Source organism: Gekko japonicus, unplaced genomic scaffold, assembly GCF_001447785.1.
Source record: "Gekko japonicus isolate JY-2015 unplaced genomic scaffold, Gekko_japonicus_V1.1 scaffold1792, whole genome shotgun sequence".
Lineage (NCBI taxonomy): Eukaryota > Metazoa > Chordata > Lepidosauria > Squamata > Gekkonidae > Gekko > Gekko japonicus.
This window is the reverse complement of record NW_015175413.1, coordinates 152883-176280: the sequence shown is the minus strand read 5'-3', so window position 1 is coordinate 176280 and position 23398 is coordinate 152883. Positions and strand designations below refer to the sequence as shown.

The window sequence follows — 23398 nt, the reverse complement described above, 5'->3', positions numbered from 1 at the left end:
ATCCTATGGAAGCAAGATACTTATGACATAGTCTCCCAAAACCTTGCTTCAGTAATAATAAATCATTTTTTTTTAAAGTTCAGGCACAGTCTTTCCTCCACTGAGGTACAAAGCAGAAAATGTGAGTGGGTTGTCAGTTGAGAAATACAATAAGAGATGTCAAGAAAGAACAGGTACTTTTCTTACCTGTTACTTGCTTCTCCCTTAGAGGAAGCCTCCCTCACTGGATGGGAACTGTTAATTTGGGACATGCCAAGTTTCAGCTTTCTCTTCCTCGAGACAACTATGTTTTCTTCAGTGCATTTATACAGTTGTTGTTGTTCAGTCTCACAGTCGAGTCCGACTCTTCGCGACCCCATGGACCAGATCACGCCAGGCCTTCCGGTCTTCCGCCGTCCTCTGAAGTTGGCTCAACTTCATGTTCGTTGCCTCTATGACACTGTCTAACCATCTCATCCTTTGCCGTCCCCGTCTTCTTTGACCTTCAATTTATACAGAGATATTCTGAAAAATACGTTTTCTTTGCAGGCTGATCAGAAGAGAGGAAAGAAACAAACTGCTAGGGAATTAAAGAAGAAAGTGCTGGCAGACAGGCGCAAACCCCTAAACATTGACCACCTGAGTGAAGACAAACTGAGGTAAAATGCCCCTCCCCCCATTTTGAAATCGGATATTTGCTTCAGGTAATATGAGAAGGGAAAAAAATCGGGCTTGCCAGAATTGAGCACTGATCCCAGAAAAAGCAATTAACTCTTCCTGCCTTGAGTTCTTTCTCCAGCTGAAGCAGTTTGTGGGAAGATTTCTTGTGAGATCTTATTTAGAGAAGATCACGTTCTGCTTTTGGCTAAGATGCAGAGATGAAGGGTTGTTGTTTTGGGTTTTTTTGCGTTTTGCGGTCAAGCCACAGGTGACTTATGGTGACCCCATGTGGTTTTGAAGGTAAGAAATGTTCAGAAGTGGCCTGCCGTTGCCTGCCTCTGCCTTGGGACCCTGGACTTCCTTAGCGGTCTCCCTTCCAAATACTAACCTGGGCCAACCCTAGTTAGGTTCAGAGAGCGGATGCGATCAGACTAGCCCGGGCTATCTAGGACAGTGCAGATGAAGGATATGAATTGCTTCTTGTGTTGTGCCAAACATCCAGCCTTAACTGGACTACACAGTCAGGATACTGCAGAATGCAAATTGAAGTGGACTGGCCAAGAATCTCATAGTCTATAGAAGAAGAAGAAGAGGAAGAGGAAGAGGAGGAGGAGATTGGATTTATACCCCACCTTTTACTACCCAAAGGAGTCTCAAACCGGCTTACAATCTCCTTTCCCTTCCCCTACCCACAACAGACATCCTGTGAGGTAGAAGAAGAAGAAGAGATTGGATTTATACCCCACCTTTTACTACCCAAAGGAGTCTCAAACCGGCTTACAATCTCCTTTCCCTTCCCCTACCCACAACAGACATCCTGTGAGGTAGAAGAAGAAGAAGAGATTGGATTTATACCCCACCTTTTACTACCCAAAGGAGTCTCAAACCGGCTTACAATCTCCTTTCCCTTCCCCTACCCACAACAGACATCCTGTGAGGTAGAAGAAGAAGAAGAGATTGGATTTATACCCCACCTTTTACTACCCAAAGGAGTCTCAAACCGGCTTACAATCTCCTTTCCCTTCCCCTCCCCACAACAGACACCCTGTGAGGTAGGTGGGGCTGAGAGAGCTCTGACAGAAACTGCTCTTTTTCAAGAACAGCTCTTATCAGAACTATGGCTTGCTCAAGGTCATCCAGCCAGGTGCAAGTGGAGGAGTGGGGAATCAAACCCGGTTCTCCCAGATTAAAGTCCACGCACTTAACCACTACACCCAACTGGCTACATAGGTAGATCTGGCCAGGAGTTTTAAATTTAGGGGCACCGTCTATCCATAGCCTTTTGCCTTGTGATCACTTCACTGGCTTAACTCTTTACTTCCCAGAATTGGATGGCCCAAGCTAGCCCAATCTTGGAAGCTAAGCAGGGTCAGGTCTGGTTAGTACTTGGATGGGGGACTGCCCGGGAAGTCCGGGGTTGCTAAGCAGAGGCAGGCAATGGCCAGCCAGCTGTGTTAGTCTCTTGCCTCGAAAACCCTATGGGGGGAGTCACCATCAGTCAGCTGTGACTTGACAGGACTTTCCACTACCGACCCTTTTGTGTTGAGAACAGTGGGACATAATAGTGTTTACTTGTATGTGAATCGTTAGGGCTGTATGCAAGCTCACCCAGGAGAGACGGATGTTGACTACCATCTAGTGATTAATGATGTTTCATTATGGAAGTGGCCAGGTGTTTCTTCCACAGCATAAACAATAGGTTTTCGGTTTGCCTGCCTTTCCCCTTCCAATTTCCCCAAATTAGCTTTGTAAGGGGCAAAAATATATATATGAGATTTTGAATTACAGATGCAAAGCAAAATAGTTGAGAAGGTTGGGAAAGGGAAGCCACATAAATATTCATTGGCAGCAATGTTCCCTCTAAGCTGCAGAGTCTTGTGAGCAAAAATTCTACTTTTGTGAGCTACCGGCATTAAAACTGTGAGCAAGCGATTTGGCTACTGCATAAGTTAGTTTGCTCTAGAGCCCTCCTTCCTGATCAGAGACAAAAATGTGTGAGCCGGAGGCTAAAAAACCTGTGAGCTACCTCACACTAACTCAGCTTAGAGGGAACATTGATTGGCAGTACAGAGGAACGGCACTGGATTCAGCAGCGGCACAGCTAGGGAGCCTTGCTAGGCCTGGCAGCATTGGGTAGGGTTGGCAAGTCACTTACAGGTAATAGTGGAGGAGACTCGGTTCCTCTCCGGGACATTCGAGTGTGCACAAAGTGTGCACGTGCCACGATGACGTCACCCAAAAGTGACGTCATCACGTTGGGCACGTGCGCCGGCTGACGCTCTAGCAATCAGCCTGGAAACTCCATGGTACGGGCATGTCGGCCTGAACCGGGCACTTTGGGGGCAGGGTTCCCCCTGCTGGACTTTTCCGGACTGGCGGATTGGGGACCCTTTTAGCGGGGGAACCTCCGCCCTCCTGGGGGACCTGGCAGCCCTAGCAGTGGCGGCAGTGCAGGCCAGGAGCCTGGCAGTGCCTTCACTGCCTGGAGACTCATGGGGCATGCCGCCAGCAGCAGTGCAACCCATGAGTTGCGCTGGGCCCGTGCAGTGGCCATGCAGCCCAGTGAAATCCCTGAGATGTGCTGGGCCCAGCGTGAAAGTAGTGTGGGTGGAATCCCCCAAGCGAGTACCACCAGCCCACATTTGAGCAGCTGCCTGACTATGCCGAGAGCGGGGGTGGGGAAGGGAGGAGGAATCCTTGGTGAGCCCACCTGGAACAGCTCCAGGCGAGCCGTTGAGAGCCGAGGAGAGCCTCAGCAAGCCTGTCAGAAGCAGCTCCGGACAAGCTACTATGAGTGGTGGCGGGGAGGCAGTGAGAAAGTGAGGGGGAGATGAGATATTCCCCCCCCCAGGCCTCACTTGTAAACACCGAATTGCCAATATTCACACTGCTTCCCAAAGAGCCCCCCATCATTGTTACATAAGATCTTATTTTATATGAACTCCTAGTTGACAACATGTTCTAGATGGCCTCAAAGGTATTTTGCATGTATGTGGAAACCTTCATTATAGGCAGCCTTGGCAATAAGGCTAACTAGTGTTATGATGTCTACAGAATGGATGGTTGGTGTGTGGTGTTTCCGTTATTCCCCCATCTTTCTTCTTCTTCACCAATACACAGGGAAAAGGCCCAGGAAATGTGGGACTGGTTATGTTCTCTGGAAACTGAGAAGTATGAGTATTTAGAGAAGATGAAGAGACAGAAATACGATGTGAGTAGAAAAAAGAGATCTTAGTTACAATTCTTCTTACCAGCCAATCCTCAGGTGAAATGGCTTTCGATCCTCCCGTGGGCAGAATGTTCTCAGGACCAAAGAAGCCCTATTACCATTTGGTCTACTTATCAGTAGGATTTAAATATTCTGTTTTTTCCAGCAAGAGAAGAAAAATTATTTCCTTATGACGTGTCTGATGGGGAAATACACAAAAATTCAGAGCCATTTATTTGCCCGTCTCATTATAAAGTGCCTTCGCTCACAAGATGTCTAATCTCACAGTTTTACTTTCCAGCTCAGAATTCCAGAGATGGAGCCAAGAACTACTATGGAAAGATCAGTACTGGAATGAAATAACTAGGGATCCAGCGCTGAATTCTATTTTGAAGCCCCCTGCCTCCGTGGTCTCTCCCTCAGCTATACTCGTATAGACAGCGGGTAGCATCAACTGTTCAACTGTCTTCCTAATGATAAAGACGGTGTAGTTGATCTCAGGGGGAAAGTATTCTACATTTATCTTCAGACAGGGAGCATGGCTCCAGCCCTTAAGTCACGGGATAGTCGCTCTGCATACTGTCTGAAACTTACAATCCAGTCACACATTTTGGGTCTGTGCACACAAGAATGAATGTGCATAGGTGCTGCACATATTACACATAGTGCGTGTAGATGAGCTGCACCTGAGGGCAAAGTGGGGATGGTGGTGGAGGGATAGATGTGTACATTTCCATTATCCCACCACCGGGGCGTCTCAGGGGGAAAGTATTCTACATTTATCTTCAGACAGGGAGCATGGCTCCAGCCCTTAAGTCATGGGATAGTCGCTCTGCATACTGTCTGAAACTTACAATCCAGTCACACATTTTGGGTCTGTGCACACGAGAATGAATGTGCATAGGTGCTGCACATATTGCACATAGTGCGTGTAGGTGAGCTGCACCTGAGGGCAAAGTGGGGATGATGGTGGAGGGATAGATGTGTACATTTCCACCGGGGCGGATGAAGGCTCACGGGTGCACTAAGCACTGACCAATCTTGGTGCCCCCCTCCTCCTTTCCACACTGACCCAGTCCATGTTAGTTGTTGACCTGTCTGGCCAGATGTACAATGCAGGTGGCAGCAATACAAAAATTTATTCATATGATAACACAATATACTGTACAAGCCAAGCCAAGCTTGGGCTACATAAAATTCTACAAAAATGCAATACAACATCTGTTGTAATATCTCACAAGTTAAACGTATCAGAGTTCCAGTATTCATGACCTGAAGGGCATTTTTCTACATTTCATTTTTGCGAAATCACTGATCACATCCTCGAAATTAATACCTCTCAGAATGCATCTTGCCAACAAAAAATAGAAGATAACCCTAGGGTGCACCATGATCAATTTGCACTAGTTTTATCAATATATTTTTTTTTACAAATCTTCATTCGTGTTTTTTTTTCCTTTTCACCTTTCCCCCAACTTTGTGGTGCCCCCTTTGGCCCTGGTGCCCTAGGCACGTGCTTAGTCTGCTTAATGGTTAATCCGCTCCTGCCCACCACCCATGGACCTTGTGCTTTAAAGGGACATGATAATACAGCAAATGTAAATGAACACTGTCTTACAGTATTTGCCTGGTTAATATGCTAACGTTAATATAATTCTCTGGAATTTGCTCGCGAGTCAAGATAGGGTTAGAGCCTTGACTGCTTTGAAACGTTTGGGGTTGTTTCTCGGAAAACAAATTCTAAACATCTGGGTCTGCGAAGTATCCCAAAGCCAATATAATTATCTTGATCTCTCTTAGATTTTATCCCTACGTTGCAGGGTGGAGGCAATATCCAAGTTGTAAGTACAAAGGCTTCACCCACATGACAAAAGTAGCAAAGGCTGTTTATCTGCATGGGCCTCTTGCATGTTGAGACTCCGGGTTCTCCAGGTCCAAGCAGATGTACAGCAAGCTGGCACTCAGTTCCTGGCACAAAGAGCGAGAACCTGTGCCCCTCCCGTCTGCTATGCATTCAGGGCAGGCTGAGGCACTCACTGAAGAATATAACTGCTGTGTTTCTAGACCAGTTATACAGGTGTCCTGTAACCCAGAATCACAGTCTTGTAGTACCAGTGGGTACTTTTAGAATTTTGAGAATGGGAAGTGGGCACGACCACAAAATAGACCCTAGGAAACCCATGGGCATCACATGCTGGATCTTTGATATAGATTAACAGGATGGTGGCAGCAAAACTGCGAGACCTGGACTGGAAGCCATAATCCACAGATAAGAGTAATTTTGTAGCCAGGGCTTTTTTTTGTAGAAAAAGCCTAGCAGGAACTCATTAGCATAATAGGCCACACCCTGACATTGCAGCTCATTAGCCTATTAGGCCACACCCCCATGCCTTCCCTTGGCTTGCCTGGGTGCTCCGCGACTGCGGGGAGCCCAGGCAAGCCGGCCCTTGGACAGGCCAATCCTTCCAGGAACACCCCTGGCCCACCCGACTCGGAGTCACCAGGGGGGTCGCTCTCCAGGCCTTCCCTGTGTAGCCACACACGCAGAGGTTTTGCCTGTAGTGGGCGTGGCCAATTCTGAAGCCAGCCGGAACTCCGTTCCTGTGCGTTCCTGCCCCAAAATAGCCTAATTGTAGCCTACACAAGAGGCTGTTTTCTTGGGAACCTGCTTCACGGAGTTAGTGGCAGCACCAACGCAAAAAAATAATATTCCTTTCAATACAAATATTTCCAAAAGGCAAAGGCAAGGCAATTCTTACACATCTATGTTATCTGTGTAGAGTTCCAGTGGTAAAAAATGCAAATTACTGTTGACATGAAGACTATCATGCAAGCAAAATGAGGGGGATAGCAGGTCAAGATTCATAAGCAGTTGTTTTAAAAATTAAAATAACATGAAAGCAGTGATACTCTTTAGTGCCTGCCTCTTTCTTCTCTACCTTTGAGACTCAGGACAGTGAGTGCCATGCCTGTTGTTTACAACTTGCCGCAGGTTAAGCAGTGAAGGTAAGTTCCAGTCATTGAGTTTAAGCTGACTAGCAAAGTCAAACTTGCCAGGACTCACTTCTACAAGGCACATTTCAAATTCCCACGAGTAAGTATATCAGATGATTAAGCTTTCTTGTTCATGTTGTCCCATTGCCTCCAGTATCAGTAGGGTTGCCAGGTCCCCCCGGGGGGTGGGGAAACCCCTACTCGATTGGCTTGTTACCCGCTGGCCCAGATTGGGCCACCGGGGGGAACCCCACCCCCAAAATGCCGGTATTGCCGAGATGTGCCCGGCGTGATGACGTCACCCAGAGGTGGGCACTTCCGGGTGACGCGCATGTTGGGGAGGAGTTCCCCCCAGGGCCCGATCTGGGGGGGGCGGGGGAACGGGCCTCTGGGGGGGGGGTTTCCCCGCCCCCCGGGGGGACTTGGGAAGCCTACTCATGCTTCCAGTATGGCATCGCCCGGAAGGAACCCTGGACGAATTTCTGCGGAGCAAATTCAAGTGGTTAACCAGCTCTGGAGCCTTCCTATTTCCAGCTTTTGTCAATCGTGCTCAATCTCTGTCTTCCAAATCAATGTTTGCTAACTGGCTGGTAAATCTCCAGCAAAGATTAGGAGCGGGGGAGGAACCATTAGATGACGAAGAAATGGGCGTAGGCAGCTTATTCCAGGGACAGGGCTTTTAAGGTTCAAAGTCTTTCCCACCTGTTTTGTTCTATGTCTTCATTGTTGCATGTGTTCGTTAGGAAAACTCTATACAACAGAGACAAAGGCCAAAATATTCAGATAAGAAGCACGTGTGGTTGGTGGGTTGGCGAGAGGAATGGACGTTTGGAGGAGCTGTCCAGCTGTCTTGTTCTTCTTGTGCAAGTCTATATTTAGTTATATGGAGGTTCTAGAGTAGGGGGTCACTGACTTATACCCTGAAAAGCAAAGGCAAATAATGCAACAGAACATTATACGAATAACCGACCACGTTGCTATTTCCACATGGGTGGTTTGCCCCAGGTTGAATGCCGTCGGGAAGTTTCCCCCCCTGCTTCCCCACACCATTGCGGTGATTACCGGATTCTTCTGCAATCTTTCACAAGCCTGCTTTACAGCAGTGTTTTGCTATATCTTGTATTTCCACATGGGTGGTTTGCCCCAGGTTTATTGCCGTTGGGCAGTTTCCCCCCTGCTTCCCCACACCATTGCGGTGATTACCGGATTCTTCTGCAATCTTTCACAAGCCTGCTTTACGGCAGTGTTTGGCTATATCTTGGACCCCCCCCCTTCCTATTGTGCAGGGGGGTGACCGCCACAGTGACTGGAGCGGGGGAAATGGAGGCAAAGCTTCCGCCTGGAAGCCCTGCGTCGCTGCACTACACTGGCAGCTACAGTGACACTGGGGCTCCCAGTCCATAGATAAATGCCTTGGTCCTAATCTTTGCTTTGCCAGCAAACAAGCATTCAGTGCAGGGTACCTATCGTAATTTGTCTCCTGCATCCTTGCATTGTCATATCTCAGACTGAAGTGGTAGGAGTCTGTCCTCTGGGGGGGGGAGATTAGGAGCACTTGTCTCTCATGTATAAGGTTTGTTTTCAGAACATAGTATCTTTCTGAGTTAACCAACAGGTAAAGTATGCTTACAAGCCACGTCATTTTCGGTAGCGGACAAGGGCACCGCGATGAGGAAGCTGACGTCAAGGAGGAAGATGGCCCAGAGGAGGTTCATGTGGATATGGACAATACTGTCCCTCTCGTTTTTCCTGTGGAGGACAAGATATGATATTTCTTTTCTGAAGCCCTGAACGGCATTCATACCTTTAGGACTTTGGGTCATGAAGCTGTCTGCTGTCAAGTGCCCCCTGCTCTGCCAATGAGTGATGCACACAAAACAAAAGGCTATGGTTGCCAACGTGCATCCAAGGCACCTCAGGCTCCTGAAGGCTACGGGGGTTTCCATTTATACTCATTGTTAAGGAAGATGGCGACCAGTATGGGATTACTGTGAGCCACAACCCCAGGAAAACCTTTGGTTACCCAGGGTGCTACCCTAACTCTGCTGGTTGGTTGTTTTCTTGGCACTGAGCTCAGCTTATGAGGTCACATGGATGGACGGTGGCTAGGCTGGAAAATGAAGCAGGAGCCAAAGATCATTGTGTTGGCCTTGAGCCATCAAGATTTCACTCAGTTCTCCACATTCCAAGCATAACAGTCACAGGGAAACTGAACAGACAGCGAGTTCCACCTTGGGGGACACTAGCTGCAGGCAACCACCATCAGGCCCCAAGACTCGGGACTGCAAAAAAAAAAAAATCTCTGCCCAATACATGCTGGATTGCACATGGCAGCTGCTACAACTGACTGGTTTGTCAGAGGCTGGGGCAGGAGCATCGTTACACACATATACTGAATCAGACCACTGGTCCATCAAGTGCAGTATTGTCTACTCAGACTGGCAGCCCCTCTCTAAGGTCTCAGACGGAGGTCTTGCACGTCACATACCACCTGGTCCTTTTACTTGGATTGAACATGGGGGCCTTCTGCATGCCAAGCAGATGGTCTCCCACAGAGTCACAGCCCCATTTGCCAGATTCTTCAAGGACTTTCCCGATTGCCAGCTCTCAGCCACTGGCCACTCGAAGAGGCTTGGACTGATTTCCCACAAGACTCTGCTCTGCCCTCGCTCTTCCCCCCCAGTGGAATGCATCAATTTCCCACCCGAAGCTGAGGGGCTGCATTTTGACTCGCAGCTTCGCCCGATCTCCTCCGCAGTTTCGTGATCCTGGTTTTTGAGGATCACGAAACTGCGGAGGAAATGGGGCAAAGCCGCGGGTCAAATGCAGCCTCGGGTGTGAAATTGACAAATAGTGTCGGGGCAAACGGCGGCTGTGCCGCGAGGCAGCTCTAGTGCGAAATCGCCCACTATTACTTCAGATTTGACCCACAGACTGCTAATTGGCCACCTGCTTAAATGAAAGCTGCAGCTGGAAAAAAATATTCCTCTGGACGATGTTTTATCCCTTCTAATGAGGACGCACCCAGTTGAAGGGACACAATTGTGCCCGTCCTAGGGACTGTCACCTACAGTGTAGAGCTTCTCACATCAAAACTAGGGCAAGGATTGGAAAAAAACCTGTGACTGCAGCAGCCCACACTGACATTGTCCTCCTTTCCATATTACAGCAGCAAGAAAGCCGGAGCCAAGGGCAAAGTCGGAGGGCGCTGGAAATAGAGATCCCAAAGGCGTCTGCAGGCAGAATCATCATCGGTGGCATGGCTAAACATTACTGGCCTCCCTTTCCTCCTCTGAAAAAAAAAAGAATTCCGTTCCCTCGCCTGAGCAAAACCACAGTTGCAACACCAGCCTGGATTGCCTAGTGCTTATTTCAAGAGCTCCCACCTCTTCCAGAATCAAAAGGGAGCCAGCTGTTCTGGGATGGAGACGACTCCCTGCTGATACCTCTTACCACCTGCCGTGTGTCCTTCATTTCCCTGATACCAGCCCTACGCTGCCCTGTAGATTGCAGTGGATCGCTCTCTTGGTTTTGTAAATAAAGTGTGACCGATAATATAAATCAGCCATACAGCTCATGACTTGCCATTCTTCTTTTCTCATTGACTTATCGTTGTCCCAAATACCTGGCACAAAGTTGCAAAAGACCACTGAAGTAAATACATGTATCACACCTAGGAAAAACAACACAGCATTAAAATATCACAGCCTAATCATATGCACATGCAGGGGTCATTTCCTGCAGGAGCACACAGGAGCGGCGCTCCGGCAGTAAGGAGCTCAGGGGGTGGGAACATGCAACAAGCCCCGCCCCCTGCTCCCAGCAGCCCTCAGTCAGAGCAAGAAGTAGCCAGGTAAGCTGCAGAGCCCCCCCCCGGTCTGCCTTCAGGTACAAGCTCTCCCTCCTCTGTGAGAACAGATCTGCACGTCCCCGTCCCCCCCAATAGCTAGCAATACAAAATAATCCAGTGGAGCCTGAGCGGTGGGTGTCACCTTCTGACACACTTCCGGTGAGGTCAGGGGGTGTGGCATATGCAAATAAGTTATGCTAATGAGTTATGCTAATGAGCTCCTGCACCTCTTTTTCCACAAAATGACCCCTGTGCACATTTACTCAGAAGTCAGTCTCACTGTCTTGAGTCTGCATAGGATCATTATGCATAGGATCTCAACCTTACATCCACTTATGCCTAAAGAAAGAAATTGAGTCAAGAAAGATGATACCTGTGGTCCCTAAAACATTATCTATCTGGTATCCCGATAAATTTCAAGTCTCCTCCTTCGGTCTCTAGAACAAAGTAGTATCACTTGGTTGTCCCCACTCCCCCAGGACTACTTGAACAGACAGGAAAAGGAATTCTTCAGACCTGTAACTGGACCAATGCTCCCTCTAGGCCGTAAAATCTTGAGAGCAAAAGTTCTACTTTGTGAGCTACTGCACTAAAGTTGTGAGCGAGCGATTTGGCTACTGCATAAATCAGTTTGCTCTGGAGCCATCTTTCCTGAGCTAAGACAAAAATGTGTGAGCCAGAGGCTAAAAAACTGTGAGCTAGCTCACACTAGCTCAGCTTAGAGGGAACACTGAACTGGACCCTTGAGAAAGGTGGACCCATGAAATCTCTTCTCTATTTCTACCCTTTTGAATTATCCAAGAATTATACAACATTGAATTTGACCTCTAGGACCCCTTAGCTGTGCCAGAGCTTGACATTTGCACACCTAGCTCAGTAATTCTTTGCCTGTTCCCTACCCCATTCCACCATAACTCCAGTTCAGAAAGACCATTCTACTTTCTGGGAGGGTAACAGGTCAAGCAGTTAAGCAAGATTTACCCTTAGAGTGCTTGGTTGGAAAAAAGTGAACCAAGAATGGTTGTGAACCTTTAAGGGTACTGTTAGCCGAACTGCTTTATCTACAGCAGAGGCAAGACTAAATGTTTGGGGTCCCTTCGCCTGTGTATGCAGAAGTCCAAAAACGACCCAAGGAATTTCCCAATGGTATTAACGGAGACGAGACTAGTACCTTGAAATTAAGTTGTTCTTTTTACTAAGTAATAGTATTTGGTTCACATACATACAAAAACGGAATCACACGCACAATCATGTAAGTTCCTCGGGGTTACAAGAGTAGGAAATGGTCACTTTTATATTAAAGGATGGGAAAGGGGAGTAGCAAATACTTATCTGATCCGAAGCTTGACCTTCTCAATGAAGAATACAGGAATAAGACTAGAATAACTATAGGAAATCTATATGCACACGGTTGGAACCTGCCAAACACGTGTGGACCTCGGCGGCTGCAGTCCACGAGGTCAGTAAGAACAAAGAGTTACTTGTACAGCAGGGCTGCAAGTAAATAGCTTAAGAGAGAAGATGGCTAGCAGGGTTCAAACTGTTGAACCTCACTTTATATAGGGGGGCTCTTGGGGGCTGGCATTGATGCCATCCTCCTTGTCCTTCCCACCTGTGGTCTGTCCCAAGAACTAACACTATTGGGTACTAGGCAATGACATGCCTACCTAGGAGGAGTGGACAATATTGAAATCTAAACCTTTAACTCAGGGGATGCATCTGGTCAAGGTGTGAAGATGATGCCAAGGCAACCATTGATGTGTAGATGGATGTAGCCTGGTCCCAAGCCATAAAACGACCATTTGGCAGGAAACTGTCTTTTTGGATGCAAACCAGATACCAAGGGTTACGTCTCTCCTTACAGTTCATGCATGGTGGTTGAAACCATAAAAGTTGTCCTTTATGCTGACCCACAATGGCGATGCTTTCTTCTTCCTCAGGCTGGGGACGTGTGAGTGCAAACCTCATTAGCATAAAGTGCAGGCAGAGCATCTCTCAGGTGAGGCAGTTAGCACACATCTTTCCCAAACCCATAGAGAGTCATAGTCACAGTCCATGGCAGTGAGTGTGTGTCAGCAAACATAAATACATAAAAGCAAATATTCAGTTCATCTGCTAACAGTACTGTTGCTGAAACTCCAAGCTCTTGCTGCTCTACAGTGAATAGTCTCAAACTGTGGCATCAAAATCTGCTTGCTGCTGTGACCTCCATGAGCAGTCATTGGCCAGAGTAATAGAAATCTGATTATTTCTTCCCTCGCCAGAAGCATCCAATGTTTGAAAAAAATGTGTTCACTGATCTGTAGTTAATGAGGTCACAGGCAATGCTCCCTCTAAGCTGTGAATTCTCGTGAGCAAAAATTCTACTTTGCGAGCGACTGGCATAAAAGTTGTGAGCAGGCGATCTGGCGACTGCATAAATTAGTCTGCTCTGGAGCCCTCCTTCCTGAGCTAAGACAAAAAACCTGTGAGCCGGAGGCTAAAAAACTGTGAGCTAGCTCACACTAATTCAGCTTAGAGGGAACACTGGTCACAGGGCTGATGAAGATTTGCTAGAATGTTACACTGCCTGGCCTGTTGTCTTCACTAAACTACCAAGTCGGTGACTTGGCACACATCATGTTTCACCCTCACAGCAACTCTACAGGTAGAGACATAGTAATTGTCAGGTACTCCAATAACTCAATAACAACACACAGGACCTGGATGGGTTGTTTATTGATCAGAGTACAGGATACGCCATGAACTTCTGTGTTAGGAATAACGTAGGACGCACGGGCTAAACAGTTATACCTCATTCGTATATGATCCCCCTGATGAGCAGAGGCCAATGAGCAAGCATCTGCAAGTGCGGGGAAAAGCTAACGGACCCAGCGAGGGTGGGAGATTGGTGAAGGCAGGGCTATTTTGGGGCAGGAACGCACAGGAACGGAGTTCCGGCTGGCTCCCAAGTTGGCCACGGCCAGGAGGAACTCATTAGCATAATAGGCCACACCCAACAGCAGAAACTCATTAGGATTGGCTACATTAGGGGTGTGTGGCCTAACATGCAAAGGAGTCCCTGCTACAAAAAAAGCCCTGGGTTTTGACAACAAACAAGGTAAACAGAATAAGAAGCAAAAGGTGGGTGTGGCTGGATGACCACACTTCTGGTAACATAGGGTGTGGCCTAATATGTTAATGAGCTGTGTTGTCAGGGGTGTGGCCCAATATGCTAATGAGTTCCTGTTGTTGGGTGTGGCCTATTATGCTAATGAGTTCCTGACTGAAGGAGGCAAGATGGGGAATCCAGGCGCTCAAGGACACGGAGAGATAACAAGTCAACAGAGGGAAGACAGCTGCAGGGAAAAGCGAGGTGGCAAGGCGCAAGCGCAAAGCTCACACACTCCATCACAGAGACATCCCATGGCGGTGCCAACTGACAGTAACTTTGTCTGATGGGCCCATTGTTGGCCATTCCTGATTTCCTCAGCTGTCGTTAGCTCTGTGCAGTCTCCTGTAACTGTTTTTTTTTTAACCTCAGAACACTGAGCTCTGCAACTGACCAATCAGAAAGTGGGAGGCACAAGGAGGCAGCAGCCTGGCAGCCACATAGGAATCAATGGAGGGAGCACATTTTACCCCTTTCTTAGGGGTTGAAGTTCTGAAGTTCTGAAAATCCCTTCTTAGTGAGCATCTATGCCATGGTAGGAGCACTCTCCCCGAATTTCGTATCTCTAAGTCCAGGGGTTTGGCCTGGGTGTTGATTTTACGGTGAGGGGACTTTCTTTAATATATATAGATAGAATCACAGAGTTGGAAGGGACCATACAGGCCATCTAGTCCAACCCCCTGCTCAGTGCAGGATCAGCCTAGAGCATCCCTGACAAGTGTTTGTCCAGACACTTCTTAAAGACTGCCAGTGAGAGGTACCTCACCTCCTTCCTAGGCAGCTAATTCCACTGTTGCACAACTCTTACTGTAAAAGTTTTCCCTAATATCCAGCCAGTACCTTCCGGCCCTTAGTTAATTAATTAATTAATTAATTAATTTTATTCAATTTATACCCAGCCCTCCCCGCAGCATGGGCTCAGGGCGGCTTACAAGGAGGCATACGCCAATATACAAACATATTTTTTAATATTTAAAATATTTAATTTAATTCCATTATTTCAAGTCCCACCCTCTGCTGCCAACAGGAATGGTTACCTGCCCTCCTGAGTGACAGCCCTTCAAATACTTCAAGAGAGCAGTCATGTCCCCCCCTCAGCCTCCTCTTCTCCAGACTCAACATTCCCAAGTCCCTCAGCCTTTCCTCATAGGGCTTGGTCTCCAGGCCCCCCATCATCCTCGTCACTCTGCTCTGCACCCACTCCCTTCTGTCCACATCCTTTTTGAAGCGAGGCCTCCAGAACTGCACACAATACTCCAGGTGCGGCCTAACCAATGTAGTATACAGTGGGATCAAGGCAGGTGCTGTCCAACAGACAAAGGGTGCTGATTTGGGCCTGGTATCAGAGGGGCCCGATGCCTCCTCTGGCATCATTGTGCCACCGAAACGTAAAGTGCTGGTAGCAAATGGATGTGGCTAACCCCTGGGATGGGTGGCATGGTCAGGAGGGGGCACCATCCCACCAGCGACTAGCCGGGCCCTGAGGAGAGAGGGATCAACACTGACAAATATGACAAGGATATGGTGGCTCTGTGCCTGCCATCCGTACGCCTCTCTGGTCAGGTCCAGTGTTCCCTCTAAGCTAAGTTAGTGTGAGCTAGCTCACAGTTTTTTAGCCTCCGGCTCACACATGTTTGTCTTTGCTCAGGAAGGATGGCTGCTGAGCAGACTAATTTATGCAGTAGCCAAATTGCTCACTCACAACGTTAATGCCGGTAGCTCACAAAGTAGAATGTTTGCTCACGAGACCCCACAGCTTAGAGGGAGCATTGGTCAACCTCCTCTTCTCCAGGCTAAACATTCCTGACTCCCTCAGCCTTTCCTCATAGAGCTTGGTCTCCAGGCCCCCGATCATCCTCTTTGCTCTTCTCTGCACAGGCGCCATTCTTCTCTGGTGCCATCTCCAGCTTCATTTGTCTGTTACTGGTGTTTTAACCTGTTTTTGATTGATGTCTTATGACCAGGTTACCCCCTGCTCTGTCTGAGCCCGGCTCGCCAGGGAAAGCAGCGGAAAGATCCCAGTAAATAAACAAACAGGAGTCCAGCAGTTCTACAGTAAAGTTAAAGGTTTCCGTTGCTCGAAAGGTGTTCAGACGTCTACTCCCACAGGGACCATTCCCCTAACAACATGTAATCCAGCCAGTAATTACTGCACTAAGCTCCAGACATCGGCCAGGACTCGATTTCAGAGGAATAATTTGACTACATTGTGACGTATGCAGATTTGATGTGCACCTATGGGCAGAAAAATCATGTTGATCAAAACAGCATTGAAGGAGATTTACTTTAAACATACTATTAAAACCCACCAGTAGCAGTAGGCACTCCAAAGGTAAAAGGTAAAGGTTCCCTTGCTCGAAAGCCAGTAGAGTCTGACTCTAGGGTTGCGGTGCTCATCTCCGTTTCCAAGCCGAAGAGCCAGCGCTGTCCGAAGACAATTCTGTGGTCATGTGGCCGGCATGACTAAACGCCAAGGCGCACGGAACGCTGTTACCTTCCCACCGAAGTGGTCCCTATTTATCTACTTGCAATTTCTTGCTTTCGAACTGTTAGGTTGGCAGGAGCTGGAACTAGAGATGGGGTCTCGAACTGCTGAACTACTGACCTTCCACAGCCTGCAGTTCAGCGTCTTAACCACTTGAGCCACCGCAGCTCCATTTCTGCAGTAGCAGCCTTCATTTCAGCGTGCATTTCATTTGGCCTGGCCAACGCTGCTCTAACTCAAGTCTTTTCTATTGCAGGACCCAAACTGAGCTTCAGCTTCGAAAACCTATGGACTTTTAATGGGCCTAAGGGTGTGGTTTCGTTTACAATGGCAGTGTTTAGTCTTCAAGGCTCCTGTTTAATTCTGTAAAAAGGTAAAGGTAAAGGTTCCCTTGCTCGAAAGCCAGTCGAATCCGACTCTAGGGTTGCGGTGCTCATCTCCATTTCCAAGCCGAAGAGCCAGCGCTGTCCGAAGACGTTTCTGTGGTCATGTGGCCGGCATGACTAAACGCCAAGGCGCACGGAACGCTGTTACCTTCCCACCGAAGTGGTACCTATTTATCTACTTGCAATTTCTTGCTTTCGAACTGCTAGGTTGGCAGGAGCTGGAACTAGAGACGGGACCTCACTCCGTCATGCGGCAACTCAGGTCTCGAACTGCTGAACTACCGACCTTCCACAACCTGCAGTTCAGCGTCTTAACCACTTGAGCCACCGCAGCTCCTTCTAATTCTGTAGCAACGGACTAATACGGCTTCCCCTCGGGAATTCCTTACACGCATCATGCGAAAAGAGAAAGCGAGACACGAGTCACCCGCTTGTAGGACGACTCTTCCGCAGGCAGGCAGACGTGCCCAGCGAGAGCAGTACGTCCTTCTGTGCTGCAGGGGGCGCCGGCGCTCTAAAACAAGAGAGGGAGCGGAGGGAAAGTCCGGGCGTCGCGCGGCGCCTTCACTACCGGCTTCCGGTTCAATGCCGCCATACGCCAGGGCATAAAACGGAAGCGCCGTCTTCTCTCTCTCGCGTTCGCCGCCCCGCACGTTCGGTCGGGAACCTGAAGTGTCGCTCTGGGGTTCCACCGCGGCGGGTTTCCCCCAGTGCGTCGCTGTAGAGAAGAAGCGACTCTTCGGAAGGGGCGTCGGGTTTTCCTTCGCGGCCGCGGGGACGTGCGACGGAGCGAGAGCGGGGTCATGGCTGGGCCTGGGCGGCTGGTGTGAGTAGCTCGTGAGCGACACGCGGCCAGCAGCAGCAAACGACCACCACCTTTCACCTCGTGCTGGTCTTTCGAGAGCGGAGTGGGATTGGGTCCCCATGCTCGGGTGTTGCCTATCGAGAAGGGGGTCGGGGTGGGGAGCTACTGAAAACGAATATGCGCGCCCTGGGGTTGTTTGGTTTTTTATTTCTTTTTAATTAAGTCATGGGATAAACCAAGAAGCCTTTTTGAATGCATGCGTTTCAGAAGGAGAAGGAGGAAAGGTCAGAATTTCCTATGGTAGAATCTTTAGGTGGAGTCCTTTAAGAAGAAGAAGAGAAGAGATTGGATTTATACCCCCGCCCTTCACTACCCAAAGGAGTCTCAGAGCGGCTTACAAACTCCTTTTCCTTCCCCTCCCCACAACAGGACACCCTGTGAGGTAAAAGAAGAAGAGATTGGATTTATACCCCGCCCTTCACTACCCAAAGGAGTCTCAGAGTGGCTTACAAACTCCTTTCCCTTCCCCTCCCCACAACAGACACCCTGTGAGGTAGAAGAAGAGATTGGATTTCTACCCCGCCCTTCAGGACCCAAAGGTGTCTCAGAGCGGCTTACAAACTCCTTTCCCTTCCCCTCCCCACAACAGACACCCTGTGAGGTAGAAGAAGAAGAAGAGATTGGGCTTATACCCTGCCCTTCACTACCCAAAGGAGTCTCAGAGCGGCTTACAAACTCCTTTTCCCTTCCCCTCCCCACAACAGAACCCTTTGAGGTGGGTGGGGCTGAGAGCGCTCTGACAGAAACTGCTCTTTTTCAAGAACAGGTCTTTTCAGAGCTACGGCTTGCCCAAGGTCATCCAGCCAGGTGCAAGTGGAGGAGTGGGGAATCAAACCCGCTTCTCCCAGATTAGAGTCCGCACACTTCACCACCACACCAAACTGGCTCTCAGAAGGTTTTCTGAGCAGCAGGGACAGCTCTCTGTCGTCTTAATTTTATGAGGTCCACTCCAATATTCCCTCTAAGCTGAGCTGGTATGAGCTGGCTCGCAGTTTTTTAGCCTCCGGCTCACACATTTTTTGCCTTCGCTCATGAAGGACGGCGCCCAGAGCAAACTAATTGAATCAGTAGCCGAATTGCTCGCTCACAACTTTAATGCCAGTGGCTCACCGCGCAGAATTTTTGCTCACGAGACTCCCCCAGCTTAGAGGGAGCATCGGTCCACACGTTGGAAAGAACCGCCGAGGAAGAACGATGAGGAGCCCCACCTCGCGAGTGCAATATGGCTGCGCCATGTCTTGGCAGCCGACATAGGGATGCCGGTCTCCAGGTGGGACCTGAGGATCCCCCTGGAATTACAGCTCATCTCCAGACGACAGACTCCCCTGGAGAAAGTGGATGCTTTGGAGGGTGACTGTACGATGCAGAAACTCACTGAGGTCCCTATCCTCCCTGGGCGCCACCCTCAGATCTCTAGGCATTTCTCAGACTGGACCTGGCAACCCCACTCCCGCTGGTGGCCAAGGGAGGGGGGACCTGGCAAATGGAGAAGTCCGGTAGCAGCTTTTCTATCCCAGAACTTAGTTGCGTGGTAAAGATACCGTTTGAGGAAATTGGCTTTTTAACCGTTCTTTCATGGTGCGTGCAGATTGGGGCCGGGGGAAAGAATAACATGCTGGTGGTGAATGATTTCTTCCTACCAGAAAGAAACAAAGGTAAGATAGCTTTTATTAGAAATCCAAAGTTTTCATCATTACTTTTTTTTTTGGCCTACAGTTATCCCCTGTACCAGTTTGGTAATCCTCAAATAAGGATTTTCCGGACCAATTACTTCTTGACGATGGTGAGGCCTGGTGTTCGTTTGCCAGAAGACACAGTACAGTTCCGCATCCCCATGGTGTAAGTACACACAATGGAAAGAATTATTTATCAGAGTAGCATTTTAAAGAGAATATCATCCAATTCCACGGACTATCGCAACAGGCCAACAAGCTGGGCTTGTCAAAGTGCGTAAACCTTAATGAATGGTGAAATATAGGGTTGTGGCGTTTTGTACTGTTCTTGGAGTGAGCTCCCGTCTCTAGCTCCAGCTCCTGCCAACCTAGCAGTTCGAAAGCAAGAAATTGCAAGTAGATAAATAGGTACCACTTCAGTGGGAAGGTAACAGCGTTCCGTGCGCCTTGGTGTTTAGTCATGCCGGCCACATGACCACGGAAACGTCTTCGGACAGCGCTGGCTCTTCAGCTTTGAAACAGAGATGAGCACCGCAACCCTAGAGTCGGATTCGATTGGCTTTTGAGCAAGGGAACCTTTACCTTTTACCTTTGGAATGCCTACTGCTACTGGTGGGTTTTAATAGTATGTTTAAAGTAAATCTCCTTCAATGCCGTTTTGATCAATATGATGATTCTGCCCATAGGTGCACCTCAAATCTGTATACGTCACAGTGTAGTCAAATTATTGCTCTGAAATTAAGTCCTGGCAGATGTCTGGAGCTTAGTGCAGTAATTACTGCCTGAATTACATGTTGTTAGGGGAATGGTCCCTCTGGGAGTAGACGTCTGAACACCTTGAAAAACATGTAGGTAAATTCCCTGTTCCCTGCAGGCTTAACTTTTGGGGAACACTGGAAATGAGTGAAGTGTGTTTAAGATAAGATTCTGCTAACTCCAAGTGTCTTCTAAGAATCATGCACTATGGAGACTTTTGTAGAACAATCTACAATTTCTGCATAGACACAACGCGGAGGTCTAGGATACATTTTTGCAGCTAGAGGGTACTGCGGTATTCATGAGAGGAGATTATAGGGCCACCTCAGTGGCTGCTTCCTTTCCTGTGGTTAGAGTGAACTAAAAGCCAGTGGTACTCTCCTGCCTATGTTACTTGGCCCCCCTGTGATCAACCTTTTCACCTTTCCTTTAAAAAGGACTGTGGAACTGCGACAGGGAAACAAGCAGAGAGGTGAAGGACCAGAGAAAAAATTGAGGGAAGGGGGAGCGTTCCCACTTTTCCCCAAGAACATCGTTAATTTCAATTTTTTTTTCTCATGAAAGATTTATTTATTTATTTATTTATTTATTTATTACATTTGTATCCCGCCCTCCCCAGTGGGCTCAGGGTGGCTAACAGTGGCAGGTTGTTAGCCTTGCCATAAATAAGAACATATAAAAACATAATAAAAACTTCAATACTAAAAGCACAGTACTCTATCCAATTACTAGTATCCTAGATCCAAGATGGTATCACCACAGTTCCAGATGGTACTCCCGTAGCGTACATATCCAGTGGCGACGGCTTGTCAGATCTTCTGTATTTTCTAAGTTCTTCCTCAGGCCTCGTCGATGCATCCATTAAGATGTCTTGACGGTGGTGGTATAGTGGGGCGGCGGCTCCTACTCAAAAGCCTGGCAGAAGAGCTCCATCTTGCAGGCCCTGCAGAACTGCACAAGGTCCCGCAGGGCCCAGATCTCCCCCGGGAAAATATAGAAACAGAGCTGGAAGGAATCCCAACGGTCACGTAGTCCGACCCCCTGCACAGTGCAGGATATTCACAGATCCCCTGCTCAAGTGACCCCTGCTCGATGCCCAGAGGAAGGCAAAAAAACCTCCAGAATTCCTGGGCCAATCTGGTCTGTGGGAAAATTCCTTCCTGACTCCAAGAGGGTTTTTCTGTGCTGGGAGCCGTGGCCGTTGCTGCTGTTGGTGGACGGGGTGGGTGGGAGAGAAGCCTGGTGAACCACCTGCTAGGCTCACCTGCGGCCTCCTCCTCCTCCTCCATGTGGAGCTCCTGCCGCTTCAGTGGCCAGCCACCCAGGAGCTGCAGGGAATACTCCCCCCACCCCGCAAGTATCGCGGGTCCCACCTCTTGTGGTCTATACTTCCGTGTTTAGTTTATTGTAAGTAGCATCTTATTTGTGTAATTTCTGTACCGTTTAATGTGTCATGTGAATAGTTATGCTGTGCTTCCTGACTTCTAAAATCTTACTGCACAGTGGACCAGATCACGCCAACCCCTCACAATGCGGAGTTGCATCAATTTCCTCGCAGTGGATCACACTTAATTTTATCAATTTTTGGAGGCTCTGCTTCGGTAGAGCTGAAAAGGAAAAAAAAAACCTTAACGCACTGATTATTGACTGTTCCATTTTTGTGATTATACTGGTTTACTATGTAATCCACCTTGATTCTTTGTGAGGAAGAAAGACTATAAATAATATAAATAAATTAAAAAAGTGGTAATGGGCATATAAGAAAGGGTCACAAGAGCCAAGAACTGGCTCATCTTTTCCTAGCCTCCCTCTCGTGATCTGCCTAAATTCATTGTGAGTCATAGTATCAGCATTGCTGTCAGATGGCCACCTAGCCTCTGCTTAAAAAACTGGAGAACCCACCACCTCCCGAGAATGCCTGTTCCACTGAGGAACTGCTTAATTGTCAGGGATTCTTTCTGATGTTTAGCTGAAAACTCTTTTGATTTAATTTCAACCTATTGGTTCTGGTCCATCCTTCTGGGGAAACAGAAAACACCCCTACTCCATCCTCTCTGTGACAATCCTACAAATAATTGCAGATGGCTATCATATCGCCTCTCAGTTTTCTCCTCTCCAAACCGAACATATCCAACTCCTTCAACCTTTCCTCATAGGACTTGGTCTCCAGACCCCACACCATCATCATTCTCCTATGATCCAGAGATCAAACAACATTATAACAGTCTGCGTCTAGTACACACAACATATAGGTGTAAACATTTTTTTAAAAAAAGAAATTTAAAAACCTTCCTGTACCTGCTAGCTTCCCCGTGAATCTAACCTTACCACGTAGCTTAGCTGCTTTAATGGAGGTTTTGTTTGAATGATTTGCAAGGAGAAGAGATGTGTAAAATGAATCCAGTCTACCTGGGAACTCATATAGAATAGGGATGATTTATGAACTGCATGTCCTTGTAGAATTTACAGTGTAGTAACCCATGCTCGACAGTTTCGACTGTGCCGGATTGGTAGGCACAATGGCGCTGGGAGTATGGAACGCGTACGTATCTCCCATCTAGAAGTGCTGAAGGTGAAAGATGAAGCCAAGCCAGGGTGAACTCTCTACAGTGTTTGGGGAATTCTATGGTGCAGAGGATTGGAGCTGCGGTGGCTCAAGTGGTTAAGACGCTGAACTGCAGGCTGTGGAAGGTCGGTAGTTCAGCAGTTCGAGACCCGAGTGTGCCGCATGACGGAGTGAGCTCCTGTCTCTAGTTCCAGCTCCTGCCAACCTAGCAGTTCGAAAGCAAGACATTGCAAGTAGATAAATAGGTACCCCTTCGGTGGGAAGGTAACAGCGTTCCGTGCGCCTCGGTGTTTAGTCATGCCGGCCACATGACCACGGAAACGTCTTCAGACAGCGCTGTCTCTTCGGCTTTGCAACGGGGATGAGCACCACAACCTTGGATTCGACTGGCTTTCGAGCAAGGGAACCTTTACCTTTATGGTGCAGAGGTAATTCACCGGCACAAAGTTTCACGTGTAATTCCCCACCACCAGATAGAGGTGTGCCCAAGCTCTCTCAGCTTGGAGAGATGTATCTTATTATTTCTTTGCCTCCCAAGGACCCAAGGTGGCAAATTGCTGAGGAGGAGAAGAAGGTTTGTAGCTAGGGGAGGGCTGGGTTGAGAAGGGCAATGCCCTCCCCCCAAATATACCCTGCCCCCTCACTTGTTTATTTTGTGGCTTTCAGCTTTTCAGAAAATTTACATTTCTATCAGGGGCTTCAATTATATTGGTAAAATAGTCCTGACCAAATGAAAAATATATTTCCTCCAAAATGCATTTTAGAATATACCTAATGAGTCTGGTTTTTTTTGGGGGGGGGTATTGAAATATTGACAGTATATAT

The 23398-nt window shown here is 48.1% G+C and overlaps 2 protein-coding genes across 12 annotated transcripts in view; both read left to right on the top strand.

Annotated features, from left to right (window-relative positions):
* The window catches only part of TNNT3 (troponin T type 3 (skeletal, fast)), a 56849-nt gene extending 46431 nt beyond the window's left edge, over positions 1-10418 (top strand). For all 11 annotated transcript variants that reach the window (XM_015425752.1, XM_015425748.1, XM_015425749.1 and 8 more), the window contains 4 exons: positions 529-638; positions 3760-3850; positions 5648-5688; positions 10011-10418. In XM_015425752.1, the coding sequence (XP_015281238.1) occupies positions 529-638; positions 3760-3850; positions 5648-5688; positions 10011-10059 (291 nt within the window). In that variant the 3' untranslated portion in view covers positions 10060-10418. The remainder of the gene's footprint in view (positions 1-528; positions 639-3759; positions 3851-5647; positions 5689-10010) is intronic.
* Positions 10419-17306: 6888 nt separating this feature from the next.
* MRPL23 (mitochondrial ribosomal protein L23) overlaps positions 17307-23398 on the top strand; it is a 35100-nt gene continuing 29008 nt past the window's right edge. Inside the window, exons 1-2 of the mRNA XM_015425759.1 lie at positions 17307-17539; positions 19295-19417. Of these exons, the coding sequence (XP_015281245.1) occupies positions 17517-17539; positions 19295-19417 (146 nt within the window). The 5' untranslated portion in view covers positions 17307-17516. The remainder of the gene's footprint in view (positions 17540-19294; positions 19418-23398) is intronic.